The following is a 14,974-nucleotide window of genomic DNA, read 5'->3' as shown; positions in this document are numbered from 1 at the left end:
TATTCACACAGAGTCATTGTGGTGACTATTTCCTGCAGTCGTTAAGAAAAAGACGGAGTACAACCTTGAGAGGTTGTCAGTCCATCTCAAGGTAACAGAGATGGACTGTTGCGCACAACCAACCGTGCGGTCAGAAATTCTCTCTAAATTCTATGGATAATTTAGAGAGACCAGTTAACCTAGCCATCATGTTTTTGGACTCAGAGAAGAAGTCAAAGCACCTTCAGAAAACTCAATGCAGAAAGATTCCAGACTGGGACTCAAAACTAGGACTTTCTTGCTGCAAGGCAGCAGTACTACCAACTCTACATCCCCTAGTCTGACATCTCATATCCACATAATGTAGTAGTAGAGCATACTCACCCTTTCTGCAGATTGTGATGTGCCAAAGAATATGGGTATGAATGCCAGCCAGATGATACACGTGGTATACATGGTAAATCCGATGGGCTTGGCCTCGTTGAAGGTTTCGGGCACGCCTCGTGTCTTTATGGCGTAAACTGTGCATGTCACCATGAGCAGAATGGAGTAACCCAAGGAGCAGATGAGAGACAGGTCAGAGATATCGCATTTGAGGACTCCACGGGCCGACATGGGGTCCTGGGTCCGTTGCTCTCCGTAGTCCACTACAATGTGGGGAGGGTCCACAGCGAACCAGAGGAACACCCCAAGAAGCTGAACCGAGATCAGAGAGAAGGTGATGACAAGCTGCGAGGCAGGGGAGATGAACCTGCAGAGAAAGAAACAAGCTGGTATAAGTCTTCCAAGCCATCCTTTCTTGTGCCAAGCTTGAAGAACTATATAGTACATCCAGTAAATTTTGAGTCTGTCCCAGCCAGGCTTTTCTCCGGGTGGAATGTGTACAGAAAACCTTCAACAAAGTGTGCCAAGGAGGACCTTGATCAGATTCCCAAACCACCCCTAACCCTTCCTTTGGTGCACAGGAGCAGACGCTGAAATACTTAAATATTACTCCCTTAGAAACTCTTCCTAGACAAAGATCTAGTCCACTGGTCTACAGCCAAGAAGAAAGCCACATTGATCCTTCTGAATCAGAGGTTCAAGGATCGATCGGACCCTTTTTTGAGTAAACATGCCCAGAAACAGAGAAATGTAATTACTCTTCTAGTGGAATGCCCTCTCATTTGATGTTGTTTCAGTCTCGGATGCAAATAAACAGAATGTCTTCCATGACTGCCCCACAATGTATCATAAAATTTTTAAGACCCCTAAGATGGGTGGCACAAAATGAGAAACTGATCATCTGCTTAGCAATATGAGAATTGGAGTATTACCAAATCCTGCATTAACATTTTACTCACTTAGATGAAGCCCCCTTCAGACTATCTACAAATTGATGAGGCTGAGCTCATTACTCATTCAAATATTGTGAGAAATATAAAATGAGAAATGATTACAAGAACCCTGATAATGAGAGAGTGTAAAGGTTAAGTGTATATGAGACTACATGCCACTTTCTGCATAAAAAAAAGCTTCATTCAAAGTTACAAGATCTACACGTGGAACATGTAAACATCCAAAATAATGGATAGAAAATATCAATGTATTTGTTTTTACCTGGGTGCTGTAACAGACTTTTTCCCTTGTTCAAAGATGCGGTGTATCCTGTTGGTCTTTGTGAGCAATGCGGCGTAGCTGAAACACATGCCCAAGCCGAGAAAAATCCTCCGCAGTGAGCATACACCCACATCCGGCGTTGCGATCATTAGGAAGGTGATGGCGTAGCACAGGAAGATTCCAGTCAGGAGCACGTAACTCATCTCCCGGCCGGACGCACGGACGATGGGCGTGTCGTTGTACCGCACAAAAGTGACAATGACGAAGGAGGTGGCAATAATCCCCAACATGGAGATGAAGACGGGTACGACGGCCCAGGGGGAGTGCCACTCGAGTTTGATGATAGGAATCGGAATACACCCTGTTCGGTTTGTATCTGGTCGCATCTCGTAGGGACACAGCTCGCATGTGAACTCTGAGGCCTAAGGAATGAGTAGAAATGATGTGTTAAAACCATTTTGTTCTGTTATTTCTGTCCTAATTCTATTTCTAATGTATGTGTAACAGTTATGGGCTAGGCAGCTAACTGACGTCCAGGCTGAATGGCGTCCAGCTAAGTGTTATAGAAGGAATGTGAAATTGTGGTGACTTGGGAACCTGTGTCCAAGAGGCAATGAAAATTGATCCCTTTAATCTTCACCTCACCAGTACTCCTTGTGCCCACTAATCCTTTAGGTAATGAAAAATATGAAAATGAGTCTGTAGTGTGGGGACATTCACTAGTTGCAGCTCCCACTTGTCCCTCAGTAAGAACTGCTTCTAGTTTAATGGCTTACTTTTGTCCCAGGACTGCTGTTTGTGTTTGAGCTGGCGGCGTTTTTCTTCAACTAAACTGGAATTTGGCTGACTGGAACAGTTGGGAGCAATGTGACCGTCCTGTCCACACTTGAAACAGAACCAGGGCTTTGGCCTATTACTGGTTTGGCCAGATTTTGGTTTCTGTTTTTTCATCTGATTTTCTGGTTTAGCAGAATTAGAGTCCTTAGACAGCAGGGCTGACATTTGACTCTGCAGCTTTAACATTTGCTTCCTTAAGTCTTCGATAGCACCCGAGTCTGATAGATGGCTACATGAACATGAACTGGTAGTGTGAGCTTGTGCACTGACACGATGCTTGACTGATGGAATATGTTTTTTCATTAACATCTCTTTTGCCAACTGTCTGTCTTCTTCTGTTCTGAGTTTTAATAAAAGCTCTGAGAAAGGAGGTGGTTGGTCTTTTTTCTTTTCTAGTTGAAGTTTGTTAATCATGCTGTTATCCCAGCAACCTCTACAAAATTGTTTTAACAAATATTTGTCAATTTCAGTGGCTGGAATCCCACCACGCTTCACCACTGTGCTGAGAGCCAACTGGAGTCTCTGCAGATAAGAAGATGGTCGTTCCCCATGGTCCTGAAGCGTGTTTAAAAATTTTGCAAACAATTCTTCTCCATCCTCAACAGTGGCATATGCAGAATCAAGTACCTGCAAAAATGTTGCAGGCAGGGCACCAGGCCCCAAACCCTTCACTAGGTCAGCAGCTGGAGGGAGTAAACCTTCCAAAATGCGCCTTGTAACATGTAAAGGTGCTAGACTTGGATCTGCATTTAAGAGTTCTATTTGAGACCTCCAGGATTCATAATCTGCCTCATGCTGAGGTTTTGGAAGTCTTCCTGAAAAGGTGCGTAGTCTAAATGAAGACAGAGGTTGAAGATTTACACCATCTCTGCGCACAATGTGTTCGACAACAACCCTTTGAACCCCAGAAGGATTCAGATCAGTCCCCGAGAGGAAAATTCTCGGCCACACATTTGTAGTTGGATTAGGCTGAGTTTGTGGTCCCTGCTGGTAGGTGGTGGACTGATCTGATTGGTTTGCGGGAAGAGTAGATGGCTGAGTCTGACTGGACTCTCTTTCAATGGTAAGTATTTCAACAATATCCTCCTCATCACCATCCCCTTCATCATCCCCATCAGGCTCCCCTCCGGTAGCCGCTATTCCTAAATGAGCACTTATTTGTTCAAAAACTCCTCTCAAAACGTCATCAAATGATTGTCCACTCTGCTGGGAAATACGTTTCAGTTCATGGAGATAATCGGGAGGTAAGGTCGTGTCCACTGTGACTGTGGCAGGGCACTCTCTTGAAAGCAATTTAACAACAAATATAACATCTTCTGCAACCTGAGATGGATAAACATATGGTAAAAGCGATTTTAGCTTTTCCAAATCTGCAGAATTAGTAAATTCAACGGCCAGGTTTTTATAAAATGGACTCTCACATGCAGTAACAGAAAAAACCTTAATTCCACCATAACTACGTAAAAGATTGACAATCTCATCATCTGCTTGAGTGTTCGTTACACCACTAATGATGACAGAATTAGCAACATTGATACCAACTTGGTCAAAGAAATCCATATTTCAATACCAAACCACAAAACACATTCACCAAAACATTCACAGTATCAGGCTCCTGGCTAGCTCGCCAAAGTAATGTAACAGTTATGGGCTAGGCAGCTAACTGCGGCTACATAAGCAGCATCGGAAGAGTGGCCTTTTAAGGAGCCTGAGGTGTGAAAAAACACAGGAGGCAGTGCTTTTAGTTTTGGTGAATATATATTAAGTGATTTGAATAAAAAAAACATACAATTACAATAACACAATGAGACACATGAGAATTGACTCAGAATAAATTGATTGTCCAAATCATAAAGTCCATAGTCCATTCCTAGCTCGCCATCTTTCGATCCAGATGAGGATCTGATCCGACAGGTGGAAAAAAAAAAAAAACCCGACCTAAAAGGTCAGAAAACCCATTAAGTGTTTTATCAGAAACAAATATAATACAAAGGAAATAATTATTAAATTTAAACATCTAGTTTATGCATACTAAATGCAAATGCAATAATTAGATTCCTAATAATTAAACAGACATTTCAATCAGGTTAAACTAACCATAATTTAAATGAAACAAAACTATCATATTTCAACTAATCAATTTAAACTTAAAGTGCTAAAGTTAAAGTGCACTTCCAAAATATCAATCAAGAAAAATAAAATAAATTAATTGTCAAATACTCAAGCAGAGTGAGGGAAGAAAAATAAATAAATAAATAAATATACTGCGCAATATCAATTTAAGTGTAGCTACATTCTGTTCTGATCAATTTTAGTTTAAACTTCAGTGCCTGGGCATCAATGTAAAGGTGTCAGAATACGCACAAACTTCAGCAACAAGTTACCTTTTTGAAGAGAGTGGGGCGTACTTAGCCACAATCAGCACTAACAGAATCCTGGTGACGGTCCAGGTAAACAATGCCAGTGATTCTAATAAAGCAACGCTCCAATGAGCAATTGAGCAGAAGTACCACATAGAACAAATAACACTGTTAACAAATAAACTCACCCAGCAATCAAATCAATATGTTCAAAGATTTTTTGAGGAATTCCTAAGGAAGACGCCAACAGCAAGCCACAATCACAGTGGAACAGGTGAGGATCTTTTACTGCGCACTGGAGGCGTGGCTTTAAATAAGTTAGCAGCGTTCGGGCAACACAGGAAGTGGGCCCGCAAAAATAAAAGTCCTTTGCTAATTGTGGGTTACATATGGTTCTGTTTGCCTTGACATCTATAAACATATAAATAGTTGAGTGAAAGCAGTACAAGCAAATATACTTTAACATGTTATTTTAACTATGAAACAAACCTTTGTTATTCTTTTAAGCAACAATTATAATGCTGTTATGTCTACTTCTTTTGTATGGTCCTGTCCAATAATCACTGCTCTGTAGAAAACTCCATACAACGCACTTAAGTTCCAAGCAAATCAATGATTCATCCAGGTCACTAAAGGACCTAGAACAAGTTAAATAACAGCAGGACTCATTTATAGTCAGGATTTGTGATTCTACAATAAGAAATATACAGCGAAAAAACTGTTTAAAGACGAAAATCACTGCTAACCAAAAGGAATACATTTACCATGAAATGTTTCACAATTGCTAGAAATATCTTGATGATCCCCAAGACTCTTTTGTGGACTAACAAAACAAAAATGGAACTATTGTAATATCCTATATAAAATTAACACAATTTAAGAAAAAATATAAAGCCAACATGGAGATGACAGTTCAATAGTCTTGAAAGCTTAACTGCTTTGGGACCTGATTGACTTGCCATAATTATTGAAACTATAAATTCTTCTCTCAGGCATGAACAACATGAAGGTGAAGCAGGACAATAAGACACCAACATGTCCACCTCTGAATGGCTCAAAAAGAAAAATCCTCAGAGTTTTTGAAGCAAATATTCAAAGTCTGCACTTGAAGGTTGAGCAAACATTTTTTGTCATGCTTTCAGTAGTTCAATCGAGACTAATCTGTAGAAATGGTTCGAACACAAAATCTGTGGAATTCTTACTGGTGGCCAGTTGTGGTAAAAACACTTTGGAAAATTGCTCTTTGCCATAACTGCTCTGATTTTATTCAAACACAGCTAAACTAAAGTCTGTACCTTCCACAGACTTCCACAAAAATTAATTGGTTTTGTTTTAAATCATCCCAACAATTTAGGTATCTGCCACATAGAGAAGAAATGCTGATTGTGTAGCTGTGTAGCCATGCACTTGTCAGGGGAACAATTCACACATCATAGAGCATTTGCTCTATTATAACACTTCTTCACATCAACACATCATTGATTTTATAGCCCGTGAATGAATGTGTAAAATATGGATTGAGTGTTCAGTCTCATATTAGCAAGCTGCTGCTCTGACTAATATTTTTGCTGCCTTTATTGCTTCCTAAGCGGAGATCACTTTGCACATATGTTTGCCTGCTCCTGGAATTCTGAAACATAATAGGAAGGATGATGGCATCCCAAATTGTCTCTAAGATATAATTATCACAGGAGATGTATCTTCATAATGTGTGATCAGACCCTTTTCCTCATCTCGTATCACATATTTACATTTGTGTTAAGAGCATCCGTGGGGTTCTTTCTGCATATATACATTTATAATGAGCCACTAAAGTATATATTTTTTCCTCAAACACCTTAAGTATATTTAAACAAAAAGCAGAGATCATAACTGCTTCGGGGTAGAGGAAAAACACGGGCTCTTCAAAAAAAAAGGCTCAGTTAAGACTTCCAGATTATACTTTTAAATTGGTAACCAGACAAGGTAGGTTCCTACTGAGTTCATCCAATTGAAAAAAAGCTATGAACAGGCTGTGAAAGAACATCCAGAGCATTTCAGCTTTGAAAAACTATCAGTTTTAAAGTCAAAAATGATCTGAAATATGGTAAGCACATTTATTTTTATTTCAGAAACATAGTCAAAACTAATGCACATTGTCGTCACAAAAACAGGCAAGACTCTCTTTTTGCCTCATAATACAGTTAGGGAAAAAATATTTTTTTCTTTTAATTGACAGTAAAAGCTAAACTTTATAGGTCAGGATTACCAAAATCTTTATATTTCAAAATCTCACAGTGATGAAAGATTTTTTTCAACTGTTTTTATTTCTTTAGGAAATACTAAGAGAACAATGGCTACAAACAATTTGGGGAAGTCAAATCAATATGATGACCAAAGATGATATCATAAACAAACAACTTTCCTGTATGACATGAGAACATGTAAAGAAATCATATGAGATACAACTAGGGGTGTGCTTCAAATCGCAGATACCCGAGGTTGCCAAAATCATCTGTTCAGACAATTATACTCAAATATAAACACAAGCGTCATACAGCTTAGGACAGAGAAATGGGTTCTCCCACCCAAGGGTGAATGCGTTTTGGTGAGCAATTTGCATATCATAGAAAGCAAAAGACTTTGTGAAGATGTTGGCTGAAGATGGATAGGATAATCCTCAACAAACAAATGTACTGAGAGATTTTGGAGAAACTACTCGCCCAATGGTACACACACAAAATGACAGCGCGATGACAACAGCTCCTGTGCCCACATTCCCGCCGACATAGTGAGGAACACATTGCCTATGAAAACACACCCAACTTGGCTTGAACCAAAACAAACACTGGTTAGAGTGAGACTTGACAATGAGCTTTAGTGAGAAAGGTGCCATTACACCAAAAACAACAAAATCTGTGTTTTTGAGTGGCATTATCATCTAAGCCTAATGCAAGATAGAAAGTGGGGAGAAAAGGTTATTGATCTTTTTGTATGCTGCAAGTTGAATGGTGCAGCATCAAATGTATCATTCTTTGGTTTATACTACTACATCTTGGAAAGCCGGTGGTTTTCTTTGGAAACCTACCTGATAGTGGTATCCTTCACAGCTTTCGCAGTGCCAGCAGCATGGCACTCCTTTTACCACCTTCTTTCTTTGGCCTGTACGACACGGCAAACTGCACACGGAAGCTGGCATGGATTGGTCACCTGTCTTCCAGTGCATTGCGTCCATCTGAGAGGGGCACATATGCAGAATAAATTAGTTCTGCAAACAAATGAACAATTTAACCGCTTTCCAATCTTCTCAGGAGAAATAAAGAACAGAATTTGACATTGCTCACTTTACATTGGGTTAACAGTGCTTTAACCTTGTGTGTACCCGTGGCAACTGTATCTGGAGGCGATCTGGGAGAGGAATTAGTATGAGCAGACCCTCTGATCGCTTTCGAGAGAGCTTCCAGGCACAAACCAACACCAGCTTCTCTGGAAGCCAGCAATCAGACCATAATCAGAACTGGCACAAGTAAGCCATCTGGATCTCTCCTTGTGATTGTGTGTGTGTATGCGTATGCTCATCCATGTGTGCAATGTATTTGTTTGTGCTTGTGTCACACTGGCATTACAATGAATCCCTGAGCTTTCCGTCTGTCTATGGTTCCATGTGCTTGTTCTCTGATTTCTTGTTATGCATGCAAGATTTGGAGGAAAAAGTCTATTAGTACACTGACTCCCAAAGGCGCATTGATTGCCATGAGTGCTGAATAAGACGGCCGCTGATTAGCACAAAAGTAAACATTCAACAAAAAACTAAGTGGTTTGGTCTTTTGTTCTACTGGGGATTAAAAAGTACCCTTGATTTGTTGGTGACGCCAATGTATAAGTAGACAAGAGCTTACAGCAATTCAAGAGAGAAAAAAGGTGTTTACCAAAATGTGATTTATTTTTCCTGCTTATTATTCAGAGGCCTGCATTTATATACAATGAAACAACTGTATTTTCTGACAGAAACCAATTATGTACCTTCTAGTATAACTAATACCAAGAGCTTTTTAAAATGCTCCAACTTTGTCGTGTTCTGAGATAACCATACATCCATCTACAGCTTTATTTGTCCTCCAGTTATGCTAGATGTGGATGTGAAAAGTGATCTGTATTAGATGTACAAACCAAATACGTAATCAGCTTATTTCAATATGGAGCTGTAGTAGTTTTAGTTAACCCTTTTTTCTTTTTAGAATTTTGAATTTTTCTTTGTAGAATATATAAGTTCAGTCCATTTACCATTTACCATCACCACCGACAAATGTGGTGAAGAGATTGTATCACCCCAAAGATCCTAGGGGCTAATTTGCATACGGCTTCTTAGACTTAGGTAAGGTCTCCCATGGCAAATCAGTCTAAGGATCTTGTGGAGTCAAATTTCCTTGGATATTTCTAAGGGTGATATTAGTCATCCCACAAGGGAAACTCATCTTGACCGCCTGTATCAAAGGTCGTGTTATTTCAATCATGATTCCTTTTCAAGACTGGAATGCTAGAAATTTTGACTGACTACGAAGTCCAAATCTAGAATTTGGTCACGGTTCATGGTAAACATGATGCTGTAATCAGAAGATGAAACATTTATGTTCAATTATGTTGAATTGTTTTTATTATGTTTTCATAAACATTATTGTTTGAGACCTGATCAGGTAAATTTGGATTATCAGGGCTTTAACTTTTGGTGACCATATTTATGAACCTAAAGCTGAAGAATTACAGAAACTAGATTGTGTGGTGAGGGTAGTTGAAACTTGGAATTCAACTTTAGGGGACAGATTATTCCATCTTAAAATTTAAGCTTCCAAGCATGATAAATGTACTTAAATGGATGCCAGAACACTACACATCTAACCTGTGCAGAGACACAGTGTCGTAACAGTCTCATTTACTTTGTTTGCACGGCCATCTATCAGCCAGGAAGAATTTTGTGTCTATAAGTCTTCTCATCTGTCATCTGGCTTTCCTAATGAACTCCTGGGTGGATTAGTAACGCATGCTCAAACTGTGTGCTTATTCAGATATACATGCATCACTGTCACATAATTGCAATGTAAAGTACTGCCAAAAAATTTCCAGTTTGGGTAAAAAGTCTTCTACATTGAAGCTTTTACGCTCATCTCAAAACAAGCATTATTTTTTCATAAAAATAACAATTTTGTCCACATGACAAACCAAAACAGATGGACCTCTTGGCACAGCTATTGGAGGCGCTGTAAGAATACTGTGTGAAAATGCTGGCGTGACTCAGCCAGAGTCTGGAACTCAAATCTAGAAAAATTTCAAAATGGATGCACACCAGGACTCTCTTGTGCAACCGGGGAGACATGAAATGTTTCCACCAAGACAAGCCAGAGAAACATCTACATGGAAAATGTGCCATGCTCAGTTTGTAGGATTTTTATGAAGATGATTTAACACTGCATGTTTTTTCCCCCACAGATGCCAAATGTGATGAAGTTTGGGTGTGAATGCATGCAGTGTGAAGATTCAGTGCAACAAACTTTAAAGTTTTAGCAATATTCATTTCACTGATTTCTTTAAAAAATATATTTATCACCCTGTGCTTATGCATTGGTATGCAGGGTGTAAAGAAATGAGTTCTAGGCAGAGCTTCAGCCACATCAATACATTGTGATGGATTGAATGATGGGTGCATATTCTTAAAGGTTTAATAGCTCCAATGTCAACTCTTACTGTAGGTGTGGGGACTCTTGAAAATGTTTTCATAAATATCAAAATAAATAAATTCGGACATCCGAGAAAAAAAAAACAACCTCTGTTCAATCTATTCCAAAATCTAAGTTTGGTTCATGCAAATCTTTCACAATGACATTCAAAATAATGAGAATGTACTGGCTGCTGTGGTTCCCAAACCTCTTCTATACTGTGTCCCAGAATTGCAATCTGAATAAGACAAATTAAAATCCCAAATATTTTACAAACTAAATTCTCAACAAGGCATGTAAAAATAGGAGAAACATTCTAACATTAGCCTAGTGCTTCAGCAAACGACTCATGAAAACATTGTTAATAGGAGCACTTGAGTTTATCTACATGTGTGGCCATATACATCTTTAGAAACAAATGATAAAACTAGGCATAATTAAGGTGACATTACAGCTTTCTTTATAAAGTTGGCAAAGTTTTGGAGCATCATATCAAAGTTTAGGAGAAAATTTAAAAAGCAAGTTTGATTAACAATACATTTTGCAAGCCAAGACAAAAAAGATCAAGGTTAGAAACAATATATGGCCTACTGTATGATTGTGTAATCATTTTTTTTTATTTTGAGAAATGTTAAGTCAAAAGTGTATGGTAATCATTTTGACTCCTTGCAGATACGTTTGAAAATGATTTGAAAAACATGATTTGACTATGGTATATGCTCTTAAAGTACAGAAAATAAAAATAACCTTAAGTGATGTAAATAAAGCTTGGCTTTAATTGTTTCCTTTTTACAGGATTTTCCAGACTTTCACCTTATTTATTTTCTTTATTTGGTTCTGATGGGAATATTCTATCCTGTGTCCCTGGTTAAAAATTCAAGAATGCTTGCCAATGTTTGTACAAAAAAAAATAAATAAATAAAATCTTACCTTTAAATGTAATTTGTTGGTCCATGAGCCGATAAGTCTGTACTCCGGCTTGGAATTGTTGATAGACTGGTACTGGAAGATGTCGTACCTTCCCGGAGCATCTCCATTCTCATTGAACATTACTGGTGTACTGGCACTTCCTGGAACAGGAGGAAAAACAATAGCTTAACATTTTAAACAAGTGGTTTATATTTGTTATTTAGATAACTATTTTTCCAAGAGAAAAAAAATCTACAAAACTTTGGACAACTAAATCAAGAAATATAATCTGTCATATAGTTGCATTTTCTGAAACTAAACCATCAGAGTAATTAATTCTTAACATGTCAGAGTGTTGTAGTACAGAATATCTATGATGAAAAGAAGATAAGTAGACAAGCAGGAAGCATGCATAAGTTATGAAACTTTAATGCATCCTCTTATCTTTTTTTTTTAATTAAGTTTGAACACCACCACTGACTACAACTCACACAAGTCAACTAATTAGCAAGACATATCGATTTGGTTACAAAACTGTAGGTACCGTTACTGGCAAAGTTTTCAGTTTAAAGATAGCCAATGATGCATCCCCACTTTCATGTATCCAATACTGAATGTGGATTAATTCCAACAGAAGAAAACCAAGTAAAAATGACACCAGTATTTAACTGAAAGGTTTTACCAACAGGGCCTAATAATATAGAAGAAGCAGCAAGATGTCCATCATGTGCACAACTGTTAACTGTCAGAATATCATAGACTTAAACCAGTCTACCTGCCAGCGGAATTGCATGGAGTTTCACACACACAGTCCAATGAAGTGGGTTGTGCTATTAAGACCTACACACATTTACCTGAAAATGACCAATTTGCATGAAAGAGTTCAGAATCACCTAACATGTTTTTTTTCTGCTTAAATAGCTTGTTTATTTATTGAATATAACATCTTATTGAACAAAATAACTTACAGCACATTCACGGAACAAAAACAACTGCACAGCTAACACACAAGTTGTCCATATAGATTTATTAAAGTCATATTTCCTCAGGCGGCATATTTATGAGCTATGACAGCAAAGGCATAATAACCTCTAGTTCTCACTCGAAGATGTGTTGTACCTGTATGTGCCTCGGTGTTTTGTAGATTGGATGTGTACACGCATGGGTAAGTTTAGATTTCCTTTCAGATTTGGTTTTCTCACCTCCAATAAGGCTTAACACAAACCTTTTATCATCCGCGTTCTGTCTTGCTCGGCGCTTTTCTTTCTTTTTATGCAGTGTACAATCAAATTATATTGCTGCATGTGGGATAGAATAAAAGAAATAAGACCTGGGTGTATGTGAGAAGAAAGTACACCATTATGGAAATTTTACTTGTCAACAGTAAGTCATTTAAAAGGTGGGTTCGGTTTAATTGCAAAAAAGTGAGAGACTAGAAAGTGACAAAACTAAGACTGAAATAGCCCCAGAGGAAGGTGAATAAATCCATACATAAAAGGGCCATGTCCTAAATAGACAGATGAGATATGAGCAGAAAGATGTGAGAAAAAAAACCCACAACAAAAGGCAGAGGCAATTGAAGAACATAAACATAGGGATGGTCTTTCAATTTCAGAAGAAATGATGAGAGATATGCTAATATTGGTTGAATGAGAGAATGAGCTGGAATGATAATGAAACTTATTGAAAGGGAGTAAGGAAGATGAATGGAGAGAGACCGAATCGATAGTGAGACAAAAGCAGACGTCTCGAGCTTTGGAGGATGCCATACATTATAAATAAGTGCCGTCGCTGGAAGAAGTAGTGCCTAACTGCAGTGTCTCTTATCCCTCCTCCTTTAATTTCCTGCCTTAAACATATTTCTTAACTTCTGACTAAGGATCAATGTTGTTATTCCTCGGGCTCTTCCCTAGCATGAACAATACGTGACACTAAAGATGAATTGCAACAACGTGTAGGAAAAAGTATGGTGCTTCTGAAAACTTAGGCCAAGAAAAAAGCCATCAACTACATTATTAATTTCTCCAACTGTGTGTAGATATAAATGCTGGAAGAGGGTTTCACTTTATTAGATACACCCTGATGCTACCAGGATGTACCCAGTTTTGCCTTCAGAAACTTTTGAGAGATATTTTTCTGTAAGGTCGCAGAAAAGAAAAATTCCTGAGAGATTTTGGTTGATAAAAAAATCATGTAGTTGCTACAGATTTTTCAGCTGCACCATATCACCACATCCCCAAGAGGCATTAGAGTGCATCAAGAACTGGTTATCTCAAAGGCTGGAGAACAGTGTACATATCGTCATGCTAAGAAACCAGATAGAGATCATTTAAGCTTTCTGACACAGTGCAGGTTCCTAATAGAATAATGTAATAATCTCTGGTGTGGTCTTCTGTAGTCCAACACAATGCCATGTGTTCAGATATTGGATCCTGAATACCAGGATGGTAATGAGTGGTTATTTGAACATCTGTTCACTTTCATCTTGAACCCGTCAGTCCATTTTTCTCTGTTATTTGCAAGCCAATTTTATCCACGTAACTGTCACTCACTGATCATTTTCATTTTTGAACTCTTCTCTGAAAACCTACAAGAAGGTTGTAAATAAAGACAATAGAGGTGTCTGTCTATAGTGTGCTCAGAGGAGGTCGGACTGGAGCCATATTTCAGAACAATTTTGCTCTCTCGGTCTTGTATCTTTAAGGAAGAGGATGGCATGGAAAAGAGAAAAATCATAGTTAACTTTCTGTTCATGAATGTCTTACTCAGTCTAGATAACTGTGCATTGAATGCCACCCTGAATCCAAGGCAAATGTACACAATAAGCAGCAAAAACCTTTTTTTTTCATAAGCATAGCAGTGAACAGAGCTATTGTAAACTGTAGTAAATATATAAAGAAAAATAGAAATATAAGGCAGCCAAATCTCAATGTCCACTTTTGTTCCTTTATTTTGTACAAGCTAGTATTAGTCCACAGTGCTAATACTACAGTAGCATATTTGTATGTTCAGCAGTACACTGGAATTTAGTTTATCAGAAGACCAGATTACAACTCATGGTAGGCGCAGATAGAGACTGAACGTTTTGCAGTTTGCTAGTGGTGTATATCTATTGTTAAAATAATCATATACAGCCAACATTTACATTAAATAGTGAAATTTGTCTGAAAGGCCAATTAAGAAATAAAGCGTGCATCATTAGTTCCCCAAATCCACCCCCTACAGTTCATTAACCCCCAGGTGCTTTCCCAAGCAGAAACGTTTAAAGTGCTTGGAATAATGCAGGTCATGGTTACAAAATAGTTTGTTGGTTACAAGGACCCTCCAACCAGCCTGGCAGGAGAGGCAGACTTTCACACAAACAAACGCTGGAATCAATGAGCTAGCAGCTAAGCTAACGCTAGCAACAACAAACACTCACCAATTTCACAGTTTACACCTCACACAAACGCCATTTTCTCCCCAGTTTTGGGTCATGATAAGCGGCACCTGTAGTTTCAACATATCTGTGAGTCTCACGTAGAATTAAGGCGAAAAACGGCAAACAAACTTCAGCGTGTATCTCTGTATTCCACATACTTCCGCTTATACTCATATGCC

General features: G+C 38.4%; 1 protein-coding gene across 1 annotated transcript in view; it reads right to left on the bottom strand.

The window, feature by feature from the left end:
• Positions 1 to 327: 327 nt before the first annotated feature.
• grm8a (glutamate receptor, metabotropic 8a) overlaps positions 328 to 14,974 on the bottom strand; it is a 227,511-nt gene continuing 212,864 nt past the window's right edge. The window contains exons 8-11 of the mRNA XM_028044501.1: positions 11,396 to 11,535; positions 7,843 to 7,989; positions 1,579 to 2,000; positions 328 to 730 (exon numbers count right to left, since the gene is read on the bottom strand). Of these exons, the coding sequence (XP_027900302.1) occupies positions 328 to 730; positions 1,579 to 2,000; positions 7,843 to 7,989; positions 11,396 to 11,535 (1,112 nt within the window). The remainder of the gene's footprint in view (positions 731 to 1,578; positions 2,001 to 7,842; positions 7,990 to 11,395; positions 11,536 to 14,974) is intronic.

Source organism: Xiphophorus couchianus, chromosome 17 (genome assembly GCF_001444195.1).
Source record: "Xiphophorus couchianus chromosome 17, X_couchianus-1.0, whole genome shotgun sequence".
Classification (NCBI taxonomy): Eukaryota; Metazoa; Chordata; class Actinopteri; order Cyprinodontiformes; family Poeciliidae; genus Xiphophorus; species Xiphophorus couchianus.
Note: the sequence above shows the minus strand (reverse complement) of the source record. Positions and strands in the feature narration are given on the sequence as shown.